We start from the raw sequence: 20,030 nt of genomic DNA, 5'->3' as shown, positions 1-20,030 counted from the left end.
GAATGGAGTGGCCTTGAGCTGTGGGACCTTCTTGGAGAGTTCACTGAACTCAAGTTTGCAGGGCTTCTTGGGCAGATTAGTGAACTCGGGCAGGGGGTGCTTCTTGGGGTGCTCGCCGAGCTCAGGCTGTGGAAACTTTTTGAGGAGTTTGTTGAACTCGGGCTTCGGGGATACTTTGGGGAGTGTGCCGGTCTCGGGCTGAGAGGCCTGGAACTTTGCTTGAAGGCTCCGAAAGTCCTGATGACTCCCCTAGGGGACACGGAGTCAGGCAGGGACTCAGACACATGCGGGTGGTGGAGAGACGGATGTGGGACAGGCGGACATAGTCACGGACACGCACCCCCTACCCCTGGCTCCTGCTCAGTTAGCTCCTCTCCCCCACCTTCTGCCCTTGGCCGCCATCTCCGTTGGCCATAGACTCCCACGTTTTTGTGTCTCCAGCCTCCCGGCGAGTCCCAGGCTCTCCTAAACTACCACACCCTCTGACCTCACCACTCAGGACCAGGATGTGCACCCAGCCTCACCCCGCTCTGGACCCGAGCTCCTGGGGCCCCTGGGGCCTGCTGCCCCCATAGCCCGCCCCGCCCCCTCAGTCAGGGGAGCGTCCTCGAGCTCCTCCTCCGTCCCCCGCCCTTCTTTTCTCATTTCAAAATACATCCGGAATCCAACCACTTCTCACCGCCTGCACCACTGTCCTGGCCCAGAGGAACCCGCCTGGGGAAGGCAGCATCCCCTGTTGCCTGGATCATTTAATAGGCTCCTCCTTGGTCTCCTGCCCCACCCCTGACCCCGACCCCGCGCCCCCATCCCTGGTCAGTCCCCTCACAGCAGCCGGAGGACGCCTGTTAACCCTGAGTCGGTTTGTGCACCTCTGCTCAAAATCTGGCCGTGTTCCTTCATTTCCCCACAGTAGAAGCTAAAGATCTCACGAGGGACTTCCCTGGCGGTCCAGTGGCCAAGACTCTGCACTCCCAACGCAGGGGGGCCCGGGTTCGATCCCTGGTCAGGGAACTAGATCCCGCGTGCCGCAACGAAGACCCAGTGCAGCCGAATAAAAAAAAAAAAAAAATCTCACAAAGGCCCTGAACGGTAGAGTCGACCTCTCCTACCCAGTCACCTCCTTGGCCTCCCCTCCTCCCATCTCCTGCCCTCTGCCTGGGACACTCTCCCCACCACGTGGTTCTCCTCCCACTCCTCCTCTTCCAGGTCTCTGCTCCCGTATTCCTTATTAGAGAGGCCTTCCTCCCAGACCACCCTAATTAAAATGAAAAAGAGAAGATTGGATTCCCCCTTCCCAGTATTCTCTATCCTCCCCAACCTGCCTGATGTTTCTCTTAGTTAGTACCTGCTACCTTATATCATTCTATTTATTTTACTTAATACTTGTTTTTTTTGGAGGCGGGGGGCGGTGGCCATGCCTCGCACGGCATGTGGGATCTTAGTTCTCCTGACCAGGGATTGAACCCATGCCCCCTGCATTGGAAGCGCAGCGTCTTAACCACTGGACCGCTGGGGAAGTTCCAATATTTGTTTTTTAAATGTGTCTTGACTATTTGTGGGATTTTTTTTTGTTTTGGTCTCTCTCCTCCTCCTTTCCCCAGCCCCTGTGAACCGTCAGCGCCCCGAGGGCAGCAGCTTGTCTTGTGCATTGCTGTCTTCCCAGTGCCTGGCCTTCGCTAAGATGCTCAGTCATTATTTGTTGAAATAAAGAATGTACAGGACACAGAGACAGGCATATGCGGTCTGACCATCACGTTCTCACACAGACGCACGTGGAGAGACACTGAGAGACCTGGAGGCAAACCTGAGGGCAGGGCCCCACAGTCCCAGACACCCGGCTGATGGTCAGGGATGCCCACCAGGACCGGCAGGCAGGCCCCCGAGCATGGGCACGTGCACCAGCCCTGGCACAGGAAGTCCGTCCCAGGTACGGTCTTGACCAGCCCCACATCCTTGGTCACGGACACAGGAGAGGCGCCAGTAGGCCAGGCCTGCTCTGACCGACAAGTCACCCCCAGAGGTGGCCCTGCCACAGCTCCCAGGCCTGGCTTCACCTGGGGTCGAGGAGACCGGGGAGGGGAAGGGTACGACCTCGGGGACTTTGCCCCTGCCTGTGCCTCACTCTGCCCTGATCCGGAGAACAAGGAAAGGTGCCGGGGCCTGAGACGCCTCTGTGGAAGCCCCCCTACCCGGTGGGTTGGGGCAGGGCTCCCAGGTGACCCAGGGGGCCAGAGAAGTCGGGGTCAGCAGGTCAGGCCTTGGGGCGCTGCTGGGGTGGGGGGCGGGCAGCATGTGCGTGACCCACTTTGTTGACCCCAGGAAGGCCCTGCCCCTCACCCTGGCTGCCTGTTATCAGATTGCTATTCATGGGGGGAGGGAGGGGGGGGGTCGTCTGGGCAGTGCCACCCGTCCCCCTTCTAGTCGCAGCCTCAGCCTCTGCTACAGGCCCCTCGGGAGCCTGAGCTGTCCCGGAGGTGGGTCCTGCCTGCCTCCTACCTCTGGGCGTTTGTCGGTCACAACCCTGAAAACCTGCCTGCCCCTCTGCCGCCCCGCTCTTGGAATATACCTTCCAATATACACCCGTGGCATCCCTTGCCTCCGGCCAGTGGGGGGCTCTCCCAGGGCTGGGGGGCTCACTCACCATGGCTGCAGGCGGGTGACGGGCCACAGGGCGAGTGGGACCTGAGCCAGGGCCGCTGCCTTCAGGAAGTGACTAGCTTCTGCTCCACGGGCCCCGCGGGGTGGGGTCTACTGGCCAGGCGGGGAGGGCAGAGGAGGAAGGGGCGGGGGACAGCCCCAGCCTGTCTTCAGGTCCTGCTGGGAGCTTCTTGAATTCCTGTCCTGCACTGTGCTTTGTGCATCATTTCTCAGCAGACTCCCAACAGCCACTCGTTTCTCGACTCTGCTGGCCCCCTCGCTCCCACCCCATGCCCTGCTGTGTGCTGACCTCCGGACTCCAGGAAGGACTCATGCCAGGCCCTGAGGACCTCCTGCCGACAGAGGCAGGCCAAGGCCAACTCCTCCCAGGGCCTCTGTGGGGGGGGAGTGGTAGTTCTCAGCGGGGAAGGGGCACGGCCAGTTCTGGGCCCTGAGACCCCAGGAGTCGAGCGAGCCTGACTGGTGAGGCCCTCCTGCTGGCTCTTGTTGCCTCAGTCCGCCTTCCTCATTTCAACACTTCCCTGCAGTCTGATTTCCAGCTCTGAGCAGGACTTAGGACTTCTCTGTTACAGGGGGAGACCTAACACGGGCTGAGGGCCCAGGTGGGATGGCACGTTTGGTGGTGGGTGGGTGGTGAGTGTCCAAGGCTCCCAGAGGACAAGAAAAGGAGGAAAATGGGGACAGCTGGGAGGCCAGCAGAGAGGGGGTGAAGGTGGTAGGCAAGATCAGAGCTGTGAGGGTGCAGGGTGCGAGGCCCGAGGCCTGGCCAGACAAGGGAGACTCTGATGGCAGGGCTCGGTCCCCAGGAGGTCAGTGACCTTGGGCTCACAGAGAAAGGGAGAAAACACCCAGTGGGAGAGTGCAGAGCCCCGATTCTCAGTTCGGCTACGCCACCGGGATCCTTTGAGGAGTTCACAGAAAGACAGAAGCTCCTGGAGATTCTGACTTAATTGGTCTGGGGTGTGGCCTGAGCCTGGGGATTTCTTACACACCCTCAGGGGGATTCCTAGTGTGCAGCTGAGGAGCACTGGTGCCCACAAGTCACCCTGCGACCCTGAGAAAGTGTGGGTTGTGCTTCGGGTCTGAGGTGGGGCCTCAGATTCTGAAACATCCCAGGTGACGCCCATACTGCTGGTCCAAGGATCACACCAAGAATGGCAAAGATGTATTGAAGTTTCCAGAAAGATCCAGATGAGACAGGGACGGAGGCTGGGCATTGCATTCCCAGCAGGAGCCCTTCACTCGCCTCTGCCATGAAGGCCACAGACAGCAGTCGGCAATGACTCTGCCTGTGTCTGCTCTTAAGAGCACAGCTTGGGGATTCTGGAGCCTCTGTGCCTGTGCATCCCTGGCCTTGAACGGACAGACGTGCACTCTGGGTCACATTTCCGGATGTGGGTCCGCCTCCGAGGAGGAGGCTGGGGATGATGACGAGGTCTGGGTCCTGGAGCGGCTCAGCCTGTTCAACGTGAGCCTGCAGTCTCAGGCCAACCTGCCCGCTCTGGGGCGGCTGTGCAAGGTGGGTGCCTGCTTGGATGCGCGGGCCCCTCATTCATTCTCCCTTCACACCGACACTCTTGGGCGCCCTCTGCTGGGCGGAGCCGGGGCCCTAAGAGGACTCAGCTTTCAGGCATCCTGGAGTTGGGGTGGGGTGGAGGGACCCTCTGTGGGGCCCCCAGCTTGGTTGGCCAGAGGGAGGTCAGGGGCTGCAGGAGCCCAGAAGGGACAGTGGGAGCAGTAAGACTTCCCAGGCGAGCAGACAAAGGTTGGATGGGAGTTGGGAGGGGGTGAGGGTAGGGGGCAGTTTTCAGAGTGACCCAACTCCCTAGGCCTCAGGGCAATTTCAGCTTGCTCCAGATGGCAGCGAGGCGCCCACGGGGGACTATGGACACACTGTACCCATGGGAGGGGCTGTTGCATCTTTGTGGGTGACACGGTTTGGGGGGGGGGGCAGGTACCTGGACCAAGATACCTGGGTCTCTCTGGGAAGGTCCTGACAGACTGGGAACTGGCACTGCCTAGATTCGGGGGTGGCTGAATGAGGGGCTTGATGGGGAAAACTCCAGGGGCTGGGGGACCCTGGTACCCTGGAGATGGAACACCAAGCCCTGAAGATGCAGGAAGGGGTGGGCCTAGAGCCATATTCCCAAGGGTGTCTAGGAGCCTTGTGAGTGCAGGAAAAGGGGAGAGTGCCCTTTGGGCCTCGCTGCCTGGGTTTTCTCATCAGTGGTAACTGTGCCCCGCTTCTGGGGTGGTGCAGAATCAGTGACTTGGAGCCGGGCCCGGCTAGAGTCAGGGCTCAGTCAGCTTACCCTCCTAGCCTCACCTTCTCTATCTGTAAAGTGGGCCCCTTGACCCACCTCCTCCCCAGGTTCCTGAGAGGGCCCAGGCAGCCGGCCACAGGCGTGGTGGTTGGAGTGATGTCAACCACCTGCGAACATTTCCCAAGCCCCCTCCCTCTCTCCCCATTCCTCTTTTGAATCCTCACAAGAACTCCAAAGGATGAGCATTCATGACGCTCATTTTAAGGAGTAAGAAAGTGAGATGCAGAGAGGCCGAGTCTTCCCCAGGATCACCCAGCTGCGGTTCCAAGGCTTCTGGCTGAGAAGGGGGAGGGGAGCTCACAGGGGGCCTGAGCCCCAGGGTTCCCTGACAGCCCGTCTGGCCCTACAGCGGGTGCTGAGTGACAGCCGCTTCAGTGGGGGCCTGGAGGTGCTGGCGGAGTGAACGCCTGGCCTGAGCCACCTGGGACTCAGCTGCAACCCCATCAAGGACACTGGAGCCCTGAAGCCCCTTGTGAGGCTGAGGGCAGTGGGGCAGGCAGGCGGGCAGGCCGGCTCCTGGGTCCAGGTGGGACACGTCCAAAGGGTGCCCAGATCTCCCTGTTGCCCTTCCCAGGAGAAGCTGAAGGGCCTTCAGAACTTGGAGCTGTTCAACTTCGAGGAGTCACAGCAGCTGCGCTAACGGGAGCAGGATTTTGAGTCATTACCAGAGCGTGGCTACCTGGATGGCTTCGATGATGGGGACCCTTCTCAACTCTGAGACTGAGGCCAACATGCTGGGGGACGAAGATTCCGAGGAGGACTAGGGGGAGGATGGTAAGGGGGGCAAGGGGAAGATAGGAGGCTGGTGAGTGAGGGGTGTGAGGCCTGGGGACTCCACCCAGGGTATGACTGGTGTCTTGCTGGCCGCGGATAGATAGAGGACAACTCTGATGACTTGGAAGATGGAGGAGATAAGGAGTGAAACAGGGTGGGGTGGGGCTGGGGACCTGGTCCTTGGGTTCTTGCTCACAGGATGTCTATGTTCCCCAGGAGGAAGAGAAGACAGATGCTGAGTGTGGTCCTGAGAAGAGGAGGTGGAGAGGTTCAAGATGGGGCCTTGTGGGCTACTAGAACAGGATCTTCATCCAGAGAGCTGAGGGGAGCTGTGGGGAGCAGTGGGGGTACTACGCAGGGGAGGAGCACGATCGGAAGAGTCCCCTGTTTCCAGAGGTGTTCAGCCTGGGGGGAAGGGGCGGGGGGTTGCCTCCGGTGCTCCAGAACGGGCGCGGGATTGAAGCCTGAGCTGGAAGGGAGCAAGATGCAGGAAGTAAAGCCAGGCCCCGAGGAGTGGCTGCCAGCAACTCGTGGGACTTCCATACCCTGGAGGTTTGACGCTCAGGGTTCTGGTGACAGCAGTGTGGGACCAGATTTTGAACTCTGGCCCCAGCCTGACTTCCCAGGAAGGATAGGAAGAAGAGGACCTATATGGGGGAGAGGTGAGAAGGGAGGGAGCACAGGCTCTCCAGGGCTGGCCTTGACCCACCCTCCTCCTCAGAGCTGTGGCAGGGGGAGGAGAAGTGGGCAGCCGAAGACAGTGAGGAAGAGGAGGACGACGAGGCCTGAGCCCCGGCTTGCCAGAGTGCCCAGCCCTGGGGGCCCTGGCACCTCCCTTCTACTGCTGGGACTGCCCCACCGCCCTGTCACCTCCCTGAGAGTCAGTGCTGGCCTCAGGACCTGGGGGGCTCCAGCTGGGCGGGCACTCCTGACTCCTGGAAGTTTTAAAATAAAACTGGAAACTTCCATCTCATCTGGTTTCTGGAAGTGGTGGGACAGGACAGAGGACCACCTAACAGCTGTCTCACTGTTGAGGTTGACAGGGGAGGTGGGACACAGGTGGGCTGTGAGGGGAGGCCTGCCCCCTTCCGAGGTGGGAGCGCCCCAGGACTGCACTGGAGGAGCATGGGACCCAGACACAGCACAGGCTGGCTCATCTGCCTCCTTTATTGTCCCGCCACCCCGCCCATCGCAGGCCCCTCTAAAATTACAAAACTACCCACAGCCCACCCGCAACGCGGCGTGGTTCAGAGCGGCGAGAAAACCGAACACTCCCCCTCTGACAGCAGCGGCGACACCTTGGGTGCCAGCGGGGCCGGGTCTGGGTGGAGCAGAGGAGGGGGCGCCTGAGCCTCGGCCCCGCCCCTCGCCTCAGGGCCCCCGCCCTCCCCACCCGCGCGCTCCCGGGCCTTACCCGCCGGCGCGTCGGGGCGCGGCTGCCCGGGCGCCGGGGCCGCGGGGGCGATGGGGCGGTGGTCCTCCAGGTGTAGGGTCATGGCGGGCCGCGAGGCCGTGGAGAAGGCGCACTGCATGCACGAGTAGCGGCCGCGCGTGTGCTCCCACACGATGCGGCTCGGGGCCGCGTGCCCTGCGGGCAGGCGGGACGCCGTCAGCCCCGGGCCCTGGGCGAGGGCGAGTACCGGGGCGAGGGCGGGTCGGACCTTTCTCCCCGCCTCCCCATCAGCTCCCAGGCGCCGGGGCTCTGGACCGGCTGATCCGTTTCTCCCGGGCGTTTCCCCATGTATTTGGCGGCACCAAACTTGACTTATCCGCGTTCCCCTCTCCCATCCTCTGAACCAACGTAGGGGGAAGGACTCGGGAACCGGGTGAGAGTTTTACACGGAAACGCCGGCGCAGATAAAGAGCAGGGGCCGTAATTTTTTAAGGCAAAATCCTGTATTTCGGGGGTGACATTTCTGGCCACCTGGGAAGGGGGTGGGCACCGCTGCCTCCCAGTATTCCCTATGCCCCGCAGGGCGCAGGAGAGAAATCCCCTCCACCCTCCCCGGTGATCACCTGCACGCACCTGAGGGCGTATCGGAGCCGCCCTGGGGTCTTCGCGGGCTGCCGCCGGCACCTGCGGTAAATGGGCGGGTCAAGGTCAGAAGTCAGAAGGAGCCCAGCCCACCCTTCAGGCGGCCCTGCCCCCACACTCACCTTGGCTCTTTTTCCAGACTGCGGCGTTGGAGGCGGGCGGCCCGGGAGCGGCGGCCAGAAAGGGGCGCGGGCGTGGGGGGCTTAGGCCAAAAGGCGCGGGGTTCAAGTAGGGCAGGAAGGGCCCGGTGGGGGCAAGGGCAGGGGTCGTGAACGGCTCGAGCAGCGGGAACTGTAGCCCAGGCGCCGACGCAGGGTCGGACTCCGGGAGGCGCTCGGGCGCTGGTGGCTCCTTGTCGAGGGCGGGGGATGGCGGTGGGGCTGGGCTCTGCGCATGCTCGGCGCAAACATGCAGGTGCTTGAAGAGGGAGCGGTGCGTGCGGAAGCGCAGGAGGCAGTTCTCACACCTGGGGGCGGCACAGGGCTGGGCTGGGTCTCCTGGGGGACAAGGGAGGGGCCTATCCGTAGTAACCTGAGGAGCCGCCGCTCGAGGGTGGTAAGGGAGCCTGGGCCCAAACAACAGATCCCCCATCTGCGGGGGAGGAATTTGCCCTAAGCGTCCCCCTACTGTGGTCGTGACCCTTCCGGACCCCTCCAGGTCGGAGCCCTGGGAAGATGAGGAAGGAAGTCTCAATTGTGACTTAGGTGATCGCTTTTCCTCTTGGGAGGTAGAGGGCTGGGCGGAGCCGCGCCAAGTATGTCCCCCCCCCCCCCAAAACCCCTTCCAAGCCCCGCCCTCGGGGTCCCTGGAACTTGCTCTAGCGACCAGTCTCTCTTCTGGGCAGGTTAAGGGCAAGGCTTGCCCTAGGTCACGCCCACTTCCCCGACCCAACCCCCTGGACTAGGAAGGGAGAAAAGCCCGGACCCCAGGTAGTGGCTGTCAAATCAGTGCTGGGGGGAGCTGCCCGGTCACCGAGCACCAGCAGAGGTGGGGGTGGACGGGGTCTCACTTGAAGTAGCGATTGGGTTTGTAGTGCAGCTTGCCGTGTGCCACCAGTTCCTGCATGTTGGGGAAAGTCTCGGTGCAGCTCAGGGCGGAACAGCGGAAGAGCTTGCCTGGCAGGGCAGGGATGATGGACAGAGGAGTGGAGAGGGGTGGCCAGTCGGCTCTGCCTGCCTCCCGCCCTAACCTGCCTCCCCACCACCTACCCTGGCCCTACCTTCCAGGGACTGCGTGGGTGGGCAGTGGGTACGCAGATGCTGTGCCAGGTCTCGAACGCTTGGGAAACTGAGGCAGCAGCCAGGGCTGGAGCAGGGTATCTGCTTCCCTGCAGGACGCACAGAAGCGGGGGGAGGGGGGTGTCACCGTCCCTTCTCCATCCACACTGTCCAGGGCTCTACCCCAGAGAGGCATGTATGGGGCTGCAATTACGCTATGGTCTCTTACTGGGGCCTTCACCCTCTGCCTCCCCCAACAGAGGGTTGGGGCTGAGTTGGCCTGGCTCCTCACTGTAGCCACAGCCTGGCATACACCTGGGGCTCAGTAAGTGGTGATTCCCTCTAGATGGGCCCCAAGTCTGGAGATACTCTGTATTCTTCACTTCTATCGTTCCAGGCCTGTGATCCCCCAGAAGTCCCCATCACGGGTCACCTGGTGGTGGGCGTCGTCTGGGAGGCCGCAGGTCCTCACTGGTTCCGGAGACAGTGCTGGTCAGGCCAAGGCCGGGTCCAGGGCCAGCATGGCCACTGTCTGGGGCTGGGGAGGCACCCTGCTGGGTCCCTCCAAGCCCTCCACGTTCCCACACTGGGGGTGTGGCTGCCTGGTCAGAGCCTGGCTCCTCCCCCATGGAAGAGGAGGTGGCTACAGCAGCAACAACTGGGGACACCTCCTTGTCGGTCTCACTGGAGCTGGGCTCTGCAGTGGCCGGCATGTCCGGGCTGGGACCCGAGGTTTCCTCCTCCTGGTGGAAGGAAGAGGTGGGGAGAACCCCTCTGGGCCCAGGGTCTGCCTGGGACAGCCAGGGGAACTCCTCCACCCCGCCAAGACCACTGGGCATTCCTGAAGCAGCAAATGCCCCCGGAGACGTCACCCAGTCAGCCCCCATCCTAAGGAGTGGCAGGGGGTGAGGGTGGATTGAGCTCCTGCCTCCTGTGTCCCCATCCTCTGGGAGGGAGCTTGGAGTTGTTCCAAATGTAGAAGGGGGTACCTTTCTAAGAATCACCTACATGAAAGAAGCATGCCTTTGACCCTAACTTGGAAAGGTGGGAGGCCCCTACAAGGCAGGGGCGTGGCCCAGAGGGAGTGAGCGGGGTAAAGGCGGGGCTCTGAACCGGGCGCGGCTAGGAAGTTGCTGGAGGGGCCAGTAGTGGCCGAGTGGGTGTTCGAGGACGGAGCTATATCTACCAGCCGGGCTCGAGCTGTGCAGGCGAACTGGAAGTGCTGGGGCCCCGGCCGTATGAAGATCTGGGGTGGTGCCCGAGCCCTGTGGGCGTGGCCCAGTCGAAACCAGGCCCGGAAGTAGGGGGTAGGGTGCTCCCCGAGTGATAGCCAGCGGCGGGCGAGTGCCCGGATGTGGGGGCGGGGTCGGCCGGGGGCTACGTGCGCAACAGGGCCGCTCCCCGCCAGTCCCCGCTGGTTCGCCGCGTCCGCGTCCCCGGCGCCGCGCTCACCATCCTCGGCCTGGTTCGGGCTCTTGTTCCCGCGACTCCGGCGGCGCCAGCTAAGGCTGCGGCGACTCCTTCGGTGGCCGCGGGCTCACGCTCACGTCTGCGCCATTTTTCGTCTCCCGGCTCTCGCGAGAATGGGGGAGGGGGCCTGTGCACAGTGCTCCGCGAGGAGGCGGGGCCTGAGATCCGGGATTGTCCTGGACAACGGAACGTGCGCCGTGGCGGATTTGCAAGCCGAGGGCGGTCATAGGGTGCAAAGAATCTGCACGCAGAGATCTAGGATTAAAATCTTCCCGGGCCTCTGTGTTCTCCTCTGCAAAATGAGCATCTTCATCCTCTCCAGTCCCGTCACCATACCTCGAAAGGGGGTAAACAGCGGTTTTTTTTTTGAAGAGGTCGTGTTTAGAGGGCCTCCTCTTTGGAGGGAAATAGGCAGTGGCCGTCAAAATTTTCAATGCACTTAGTTCTGACGTTGCAATGGGTCTGCTGAGATAGCCAAGGGCAGGAAGCAAGCCAACTGTCCGTCCTCGGGACACCCGGAACGGGTGTAGTCTAAGGATGGAGAGGTGCGTGTTTTCAGGAGGATGGATGGAGAGCATTGGGTATACCGGCGTGGAATGAGTCACCTATCCAACGTACGTTTCTTTCTTTTTTTTTTTAAAGCAAGGAACATGACTTTTTTTTTTTTTTTTAATGGGATTTATTTATTTATGGCTGTGTTGGGTCTTCGTTTCTGTGCGGGGGCTTTCTCTAGTTGTGGCAAGCGGGGGCCACTCTTCATCGCGGTGCGCGGGCCTCTCACTGTCGTGGCCTCTCTTGTTGCGGAGCACAGGCTCCAGACGCGCAGGCTCAGTAGTTGTGGCTCACGGGCCTAGTTGCTCCGCGGCATGTGGGATCTTCCCAGACCAGGGCTCGAACCCGTGTGCCCTGCATTAGCAGGCAGATTCTCAACCACTGCACCACCAGGGAAGCCCCCTATCTGCTTTTATACGCTAAGAATACCACTGGAAGGAGACAGACGTTAACAAATTGGGGGGGACAGGAATTTTCGAGTGAGGGGAAGACAGATTTTTCACACTCTTGGGCTGTTTGAATTTTTGTTTTTTTTTTTTTTGGCCGCACCATGCAGCTTGTGCAGTGCAGCCAAAAAAACCCCTTGTGTCTTAGTTCCCTGACCAGGGATCGAACCTGGGCCCACCACAGTGAAAGCGCAGAGTCCTAACCACTGGACGGCCAGGGAATACCCATGGGCTGTTTGAATTTTAAAAAACTGTTTTCTTTTGATTATCATTAATACAGTTAAAACTCATTAACTGTATTAAAAACTCCTTAATTAAGAAAACATCATTTTGATGCAGGGTGGAGGGATGTGTGTGTGTGTGTGTGTGTGTGTGTGTGTGTGTGTGTGTTCAGGGGAGGTTGGTGCAATCTGGGGAAGGGTGGGGCGAGGTCCCAGAAAGGACAGGGAACCAAGAAAGGGAGAGGAGGGGCCCAACTTAAGAAATTTTGTAAAAGAGTCAACAGGATGTTGCTGAGTGGGTGGGACCAAGCTGACTCTGAGGTTTGCAGTCCGAAGATGCTTATAACCTAGATGTGAGATGCTGTCTGTTAGAAGATGTCAAACCCACTCCCTTCTTCATCCCCAGTGCCTCGCCCAAACCTCACCCATCAGTCCTGGCCGGAAGGCCCCACTTCCTGCAAACAGGGTGCCTGCAATGGCAGTGGGACCACAGGGCTGTACCCCAAAGTGCCAGGAGTGGGGGCAGCCTGCATGATGAATTCTAGGGCAGAGAAGGGAGACAGAGGCCCTCATTCCCCTTCAGCACCAGGAAATGCCCAGCTGATGAGGTGGTGGCTCACACAGTCCTCCCCCACTCTGTCCCCCAATCTAAGTCTTGCAGAGAGACACGCACAGTGGTGACTGGGCAGTGGAGGGGCAAAAGTCAGAGATGCAGAGAACCAGGGACATTGAAGGGACTGGTTAAATGCTTTTGTATAGTGATTGGCTAATAAAAGGGCTGTTGAGACCCAGCTGCAAAATTGGGATTTTTTTTTCCCAGCCACGCTCAGCTTCCCAGGTAGGTGTAGATTCTACAGAAGGCTCTGCTGACCAGTCTTTCTTTGATACCTCATCTCCCATCCCCCAGGTGGGTAGGTGTCCTCTGCCTGGAGTCCTCCCATCACAGCATAGATCACTCTGTGTGGTATTTGCCATCAAGATCTGCTGACCCAGGGCTTCCCTGGTGGCGCAGTGGTTAAGAATCTGCCTGCCAATGCAGGGGACATGGGTTGCCAGCCCTGGTCGGGGAAGGTCCCACATGCCACGGAATAACTAAGCCCGTGCGCCACAAGTACTGCAGCCCGCGCGCCTAGACCCCGTGCTCCGCAACAAGAGAAGCCACCTCAGTGAGAAGCCCGCGCACCGCAACAAAGAGTAGCCCCTGCTCACTGCAGCTAGAGAAAGCCCGCGCACAGCAACAAAGACCCAACGCAGCCAAAATATATATATAAATAAATAAAGATAAAATTAAAAAAAAAAAAAAGATCTGCTGACCCTTTTCATCCTTCTTGGCTCCTCCAGCAATGTCCACACTCTCTCTGCATCTCCCTCCCCTGCTCCAGCCCCTGTCTCTTCTCTGGCTCAGTCCTGACCCCACCCATCTGGCTCCATCTCTCCCAGACTGACTGCTCTTTGTGGGGCTGAGCACAGAGGGGGTGCTCATTTGGAAAGTCGGGATCCTTAGGGTCAGACCTAAGGTTTCAGCTGCACCTGCAGGGAGGTCTGAAAGGCTCAGACTCCGGCACTGGTTTGGAGACAGCTGCGGGGACCAACAGACAGCTGGTAGCTAGGCTGACCCCCTCTTCACCATGACAATAAGTGCAGAAGGCCAGGGTCCTCGAATGTCAGAACTGGTCCTGACGCTAGGTGAGTGAGGGCTAAGAAAACACAGACATGGGGTGGGGGTCAGGGTTCAGGGGTGATTCAGGGTGAATTATGGGGGGCCATGTGGGACCTGCCTCCTTTGTCAGGGTCCAGTAGGGTCCCAGTTTGTTTGCGGGGGTGTGCAGAGTCAAAGCTGACAGGACCCACTGGAACATTTGCTGCAGGAAAGCTGGCATGCAGCTTCTGGAAGCTAGCAAGTGAGACAAACTCAAGCTTTGTGAGGGGCAGAAGCATATCTGAGTTCAAGACTTGGCTCTGTGCAATCTTGGGTGAGTGACTAAACCTCTCCGAGCCTCCATTTTTCCATCTGTAAAATGGGATATTCGCTGCTCCCACCCCACAGGGTTGTGAGAAGGTGGTCCTTGTTGGGGCTCAGTAAGTTAACTCATGTTTTCACTCGGCAAACATTTATTGCCTCAGTGGTGAGAGAAGGAGGGAAGTCAAGCTTGTCAAGGCCCCCCCGACTGTGCCCAGCACTTTGCCTGCAGGACACAACTCACTTCCTACTCACAAGGCAGCTGGGAGGTAGGTTCTGCTGTTAGCTCTGTTTGACACAGGAGGAAACAGGTGTGCCTTGGGGGAAGCCAGGGCCCGGCGGTGGCTTAAGTGGTGACCCCTCGACCCAGGACCTGGGCTAGGCTGGGCTGGAGGCCACAGGACTGGACCTTCTGGCCAATGCAGCCAAGGGAAACGAGACCCGCATTGCAGGGCCTGGCTCCTGGCAGGATCCAGGCAGGCAGGTGGGATGGCAGGATCCCAGGCCCCTGTTCCGCTCAGATCTTCTCCACGTAGTTTCCTGGGAAAAGGCCCTCCTGGCCATGCAGCCGGCCTTTCCACCAGCCTGAGGAATCTGTGGGAGAGAAGAGAGCGTGAGGCTGAGCCCAGCCCACTCTGGAGAAAGCCTTTCATGCTGGCTCTGTGTCTGTCTTTCTGTCTTATTCGTCTGCACTGGCCTGGCATAAGGCAGAAGCTGAAAAGAGAAGACAGAAGGGCAATTCCCCAGCGGTCCAGTGGTTAGGACTCTGCGCTCTCACTGCCGAGGGCCCGGGTTTGATCCCTGGTCCGGGAACTAACATCCCACGAGCCGAGCCGAGCGGTGCGGCAAAGAAAAGAAAAAAACATGTCTTTTAGGGGACTTCCAAAAAAAAAAGAGAAGACGGAAGGGAGGGAGCAACGCGTGGGTTTTCCTTGCCACTGGCTCACACTCTGACATCTTCTAGACCATTCACTTGTGCTCGTCCCTCATCCATCTCCTCCTATAGGTCCCTCCATAATCCCCTTGGTGGAACCAGGAATGACCCCTAAGGGTTCCCCTACCCACCTGCAGAGGGTGCTGTTGAGTCCCAGGCTTCTCTAGGGGCAACCCAGGGGCACGGTAGGAGGTCTGGAGGCCTGGGCCATCCAGACATGGCCCATTTCCTACTCACAAAGTAGGTTCTGCCATTAGTCCTAGTGCTTGACAGGTGAGAAGAATGAGGCTGGTACGGGGTGCGATACAAGTGAGGCCAGGCTCCCAGGATGGCTTAGGAGGTGACCTCCAGACCCTGGCTCCTCCCATTTCTGCCCTGGCACACACACCTTCCATGAGGATCTCGATGACCTCGTTCACGTTGAAGCTCAGCTCGTCCACATCTTGGCCCACGTACTGGTACAGTGCCCGGCACCTTGGGCCATGTGTCCGTGGCTGGGGCTTAGGTCGGCCCACGCCGGGCACAGGTCTCTGCCCTACGCTGCGCTTCCTCTGCATGCTGTGGGCACATGGAGGCACTCGTCATAGCCCCAGACACTCCCCCACCTCCTGGGGTTGCCCTCCCACACCACCTACCCAGCCATGCCCTGGTCAGGCACATTGAGGAATTCTGTGTTGTGCTCCGAGGGCGGCCGTGCCCGTGGGCGTCTGCTGGCCCCCAAGGCTGAGGATGGAGGGCCCTGTGGTGGCTTCTGGGAGCCCCGTCTGGATGTGAACTCCAGGGGTAGGGGGCCCCCTCTGGCAGAGGGAGGCACCCCATTGCGATCCAGGCCTGCAATGAGATGGGGGCATTTGTCAGGGTGATGCTAGGACGATTTGGGGGGACTTGGCTCCAAGTTCCCTGTCTGAGGGAAGAGGCAGCTACTCTTAACCCAGTATGGTAAGGAATGGCCTGGAGAGAGAGACCCTGGGGCTAGGAGGCCCTAGAGGGAGACTCTGAAGGGGTAAGATTTTCCCCTACCCTCTTCTGCAGGACGGCTTTTGTGGGTGAGTCTTGGAGGATGAATAAGAGCTCAAGTGGAGTAGGAATTTGGGAGACAGGCAGAGCAAACAGCCCAAGCAAAGGCCTGGAGGTAAGAACAAATTTGGTAAGTTGGCAAAATAACATGTAGCTTGCATGACAGGAGTGTAAGGTGGGAGGAGAGAAGAGGTCAGTGGTTAGCTGGGTTTGGATTCTGAAGGGCTTTGAATACCAAACTAAGCTTTGCCTTTATTCTTTGGGAGATGGGGAGCTATGGAGAGTTCTGGACAGAAAAGAAGAGCATGGTCAACTCTGCTTGTTAGATCCTGTCGACAAGAGGTCTGGTTTAGGCCTTGGAGCCCACAAGAGGCAAGGAAGACACTTAGTGGGGGGTGTCTCTTCACCTCTAGGGGGCCCGGGAGCTGCCCGGGTAGGGGCCTGGGCCGACCTTCTAGGTTTTCCCTGGGCCATTCCCTTCCGTGTAGGCTCTGAAAGGGAAAGGGCAAAAGATGTAGGGATTGGAGTGGTGACCAGACGAGGTTCTTGGCCCCGCCCACAAGTCTAATCCACCCTGTGGCTCTGCCGCGGTCCCCGCCCCCCCGGCTCACTGGCTCTCCCATCAGGAGGGAGCCCCTTAGTTACTGGAACACTGGTTCCGCCCAATAATTGGCTCCGCCCCTCCGGGAACCTATCTCTCATTGGCTCCTGGGCCCGCCCACTCCAAGGCTCTCCCCATTCATAGCCTGCTCAAGGGTGGACTCCGCGGCCTCGCCCCTTCCATGTTTCTCGCCCACTCATTGGTCACCTCGCGAGCCCTGCCCTCTTCACGGCCGCGTTCTCTCTTTAGGTCTCTCAAGTCCCGCCCCTCCATGGCCCTCACCCACCCTTGGACCCGCGCCACTGGCTCCGCCCCCACAGCCTTGATTGGTCCCTATGGCTGGTCCCGCCCCTAGGGGCCCGCCTCTTCCTGAGCGCCTCTTCGTCTCTGTCTCCCGGTTCCGCGTAGACTCACTGGAGCTTTTGGGCAGTCCATCACCCACGCCGACCGAGAGGGTCCGGCCGCTCGCCTTGAGCATCGCCACGTCGCCGGAGCCACGGGAGAAAGTGACGCTGCGGGTGCCACCTCCGCCCCAGCCCTCCTTCTTCACCCGGAACTGTAGTCTGTGAGGAGAGGAGGAAGCTGTGGGGGTCCCCACCTCCCCCCAAGAGGGGGTCACCTCCCCATCCCATCCTTGCCGGACCCGGGCTGGGGTGGGAGGGGACGAGGCACGGGCGCATTTTGGCCGGTCCGTGAGGCGGAGGAGGAAGCAGTGCCCAGCCCGAGGATGGTGCAGGAGGTGAGGGTCGTACGTGTCGCTGAAGGTGAGGGGCAGGGGCCTCCGCACCGCCTCCTCGAAGCGCTTGCACAGGAGGCTGACGAACTCGGTCTTGAAGACGCTCTCCAGGAAGCTGTCGGCCGTGTCTTCTTGGAGGATGAAGAAGTCGTCCTGCCTCGTGCTGGAGGAGGGGCGGGAGGAAAGGCAGGTGAGAGTGACAGGTGAGGCTGGCAGAAGGACTGACATTTGAGATGGACAGGGGAGGGTCAGGGGTCAGGTGAGGGGCAAGTGAGGGGTTACACATGTGGGGGGAAACGGGAGAGGTGGCAAGGAGCTGGAAAAGGTGGTAAGGGTCAGGTGAGGGGACAGGTGCTGTTGGCAAATAAGGATCATGAATGCGAGGGCAGGTGAAGGTGACAGGTAGGACCAAGAGAGAAGGTTGCAGGTACAGCAGCAGGTAAGACGTTCAGGGTGACAGATGGGGTAACAAGTAAGAGGGCAGCTGAGAATGAAGGGGCCTGGCGGGGGTGCCTGTGGGAGCCCCACCTGAGGGAAACTCCCCGTAAGGCCTGGATCTCCAGCTTCTTCTTCAGGACCTCACGCACCTGGCCCTTCTCAGGTCCCTTCTTCACCTTCTCCCGCCCGATCACATACACACACTTGGGCGTCAGGATCAAGTCCCTCTTGATGGCCTATGAGGATGCAAAACCAGAGGGAGCCCCGGGCATCGGCAGCCTGGCCCCAGGGGATCAACCCCAGGCAGCGAGGTAACGCTGGCAGGTCAGGTGAAGGACAGGTCAGGTGAGGGTCCCTCCATGTGAAGCTACATGAGTGGTTACTTTATATAAGAAACAGGAGGTTAAGTAAGGGTATATTGGCTAGAAAAGGGTTTCTGGGCAGTGAACAGGTACAGGGTAGGTGAAGGTATGCCTGCTGGACATGGGTGCCCAGGACCGATGAGAGTTTACCTGTGCACAGGTGTATTTGAGCCAGGTGAAGGTGTGTCTAACTGAGAGGTCTGTCTAGACTGGGTGAGAATGTACTTAATGGATAAGTATGTCCCGGATAAGTGAAGGTGAATCTGTGGTCAGGACTTCTGAACAAGGTGAGTGTGTAATTATGGACAGATGTGTCTGGCCAGGTGAAGATGTACCTGATGGACAGGTGTGTCTGGGCTACACGAGGGCGTATTTGATGGACAGCTGTATCTACATTAGTTGAGCCTATACCTGTGGGCAGGTGTGTCTGGGCCAGGTGAGGGTGTACGTCTGGTGGGGGGTGGCCAGGCTGGGGTCAGGGTCCCAGATGTGGCCGCCTGCTAGTGCCTCACCTTGAAGCGGCGGTCGTACTTGTTGACCGAGTCAGCAAAGTCCACTCGCTCCCTCTTGCCCAGGAACTGACGCAGCTCCGGCCGCTCCTCCAGCCCCAGGTAGTCCCCAACGAAGTTCCTATTGATGCTGTTCCGTCTCCGCTCCTTCTTGTTCAGTAGGATGTTGGAAGCTGTGGCGACACAGGGTGGGGGGCAGAGGTCACAGCCTGGCTCCTTCAGGCCCCTCTGTCCTCAGCCCCAGCCTCCCACCTGCAGCCTCTCACCTTCCTCCCGCATCTCCTCGTACTTCCGGACTGCCACATGGCGCCGCCAGGCCTTCTGGATGGTGCGGGCAAAGCCATCGAACTTGCGCTCTCGCATCTCCTCCAGAAGGAAGAGCTGGGCAAGAAGGAGGGCCGGTGGGTCCTGGCATCTCCCCAGGGAACAGAGTCTCCAGTTTCCCCTGAGCCCACCCCACCCACGTGCTCTTGCTGACAGGCACCCGCACACATGCTCTTACACTGTGGGCAAAAAATTTTGTCTTTCTCCAAATGACCAGACCCAGGGTCCCAATACTGGGCACAATCTTCTGCATTAAATTATAACTGCAGGTTTGTCTTGCTGGGTTCAAATCCCAGCTCTGCCACTTACTAGCTGTGTGGTCTTACCGGAAATGGTATAACATCATGGTTTCTCATGCTAATTAAACTGTGGCATGTCATCCATGTGAGGTACACTTCAGTTTCAGACATGTTAGAAATGCAAACCAGTGTGCATCTTGGAAAACCAACAAAGTACTGCAGATATGAAAATCTGATGGATAGGACTGGGATGTGACCGGCTACCATATGGTTGTGCAGTATACAACCTGCACACCCATCCGTGGCAGCCCTGGAAAGGAAGCTTTCACAGAAAGCAGAGAAAAGGCTTTTGAATTTTAAGAGTCTCCACCCACAGGGGACTTAGAGAATAAACTATATTAGAGCAAGTCATCTGGAATAATAACCGGTGACTGTATCAGGGAAAGGAACCTACTGGATATGAAAATATTACAAACCTACAGTAATAAAAACAATGGGGTGCTGGTCAAAGAATAGAACAACCAGTCGGACCAGGATGGATGATGGGGAAATGTCATAATTCAAATGGAAATTTAGTGACAGAAGGGACAGCATTCTCAATCAGTGAAAATGGGAAAAGTATTGAAAATAAAGTCGGGCTTTATTTAGAAAAATAATTGACATTTCACCCAGAGGGGTTTCTCAAATACACAAATATCAGATCACTGCTGAAAGCGTGGCTGCCACTGTGCTGACCAAGGTGGCTGATGTCTCCCAGAAACCCCAGGCTTCCCTGCCAGGACTAAAAGAATTCTCACTTTAAAAATATATACTTTGAAGGACTTTTAAAGCTGTGGGTGTTTAATAACTGTTCATAAAAAGTGGGGAGTTCTCACCAGGGGGGAAAAAAAAAACATCGCAGGTTCACAGGTTGCAGGGAGTTGACTGGCATTTACATCTTCTTTTGATTCTCAGACCAATACTCTGTGGGTCCATGGGTACGTGTGCAAAGCACGTTCAAGTAATGCCTTGTATAGGGTGTCTGGAGGGCACGTAAATGCATTCTGTGGTTTGCCGAGGGAAGGACAGTTATGAGTAAAGGGAGACCAGCCATGCAGAACTGGGGGTGGGCCAGTCAACCAGGACAAGTGTCCTCCAACCTTGTTATTTCTGCCCAGTGAAGAGGATTTGTTTTCAGTTTGGGAAATGAATCTTCCTGTCTCCAGAGTTTTAA

At 58.8% G+C, this 20,030-nt stretch overlaps 2 protein-coding genes and 1 long non-coding RNA gene across 7 annotated transcripts in view; 1 reads left to right on the top strand and 2 right to left on the bottom strand.

The window, feature by feature from the left end:
• On the bottom strand, positions 1-10,581 carry ZNF414 (zinc finger protein 414). Of its 4 annotated transcripts, none has more exons than XM_068537070.1 (7): positions 9,442-10,581; positions 9,011-9,118; positions 8,801-8,906; positions 7,914-8,257; positions 7,783-7,833; positions 7,171-7,344; positions 1-249 (listed from the first exon to the last, which is right to left on the bottom strand). In XM_068537070.1, the coding sequence occupies exons 1-7, from the start codon at positions 9,893-9,895 to the stop codon at positions 122-124; spliced, it is 1,365 nt and encodes a 454-aa protein (XP_068393171.1). In that variant the 5' UTR covers positions 9,896-10,581; the 3' UTR covers positions 1-121. The 4 variants fall into 4 exon arrangements, with proteins under 4 accessions (XP_068393171.1, XP_068393172.1, XP_068393173.1 ...); XM_068537071.1 differs by lacking the exon at positions 1-249 and adding an exon at positions 6,901-7,077; XM_068537072.1 differs by lacking the exon at positions 1-249 and having other exon boundaries at positions 6,901-7,344; positions 9,442-9,751; positions 10,461-10,581.
• Positions 10,582-10,668: 87 nt separating this feature from the next.
• On the top strand, positions 10,669-19,786 carry LOC137760107 (uncharacterized). 2 transcript variants are annotated; one of them, XR_011073242.1, is made up of 4 exons: positions 10,669-11,092; positions 15,624-15,723; positions 16,618-17,135; positions 18,321-19,786. It is a non-coding gene; the product is annotated as an uncharacterized lncRNA (long non-coding RNA). The 2 variants fall into 2 exon arrangements; XR_011073241.1 differs by having other exon boundaries at positions 16,618-17,148.
• The window catches only part of MYO1F (myosin IF), a 28,248-nt gene continuing 22,044 nt past the window's right edge, over positions 13,827-20,030 (bottom strand). Inside the window, 9 exon segments of the mRNA XM_068537068.1 lie at positions 13,827-14,251; positions 14,980-15,149; positions 15,227-15,422; positions 16,016-16,099; positions 16,624-16,772; positions 16,962-17,108; positions 17,474-17,619; positions 18,258-18,427; positions 18,521-18,635. Coding sequence (XP_068393169.1) covers positions 14,175-14,251; positions 14,980-15,149; positions 15,227-15,422; positions 16,016-16,099; positions 16,624-16,772; positions 16,962-17,108; positions 17,474-17,619; positions 18,258-18,427; positions 18,521-18,635 — 1,254 coding nt within the window. The 3' untranslated portion in view covers positions 13,827-14,174.

This window comes from Eschrichtius robustus, chromosome 2, assembly GCF_028021215.1.
Source record: "Eschrichtius robustus isolate mEscRob2 chromosome 2, mEscRob2.pri, whole genome shotgun sequence".
Taxonomy (NCBI): Eukaryota; Metazoa; Chordata; class Mammalia; order Artiodactyla; family Eschrichtiidae; genus Eschrichtius; species Eschrichtius robustus.
Note: the sequence above shows the minus strand (reverse complement) of the source record. Positions and strands in the feature narration are given on the sequence as shown.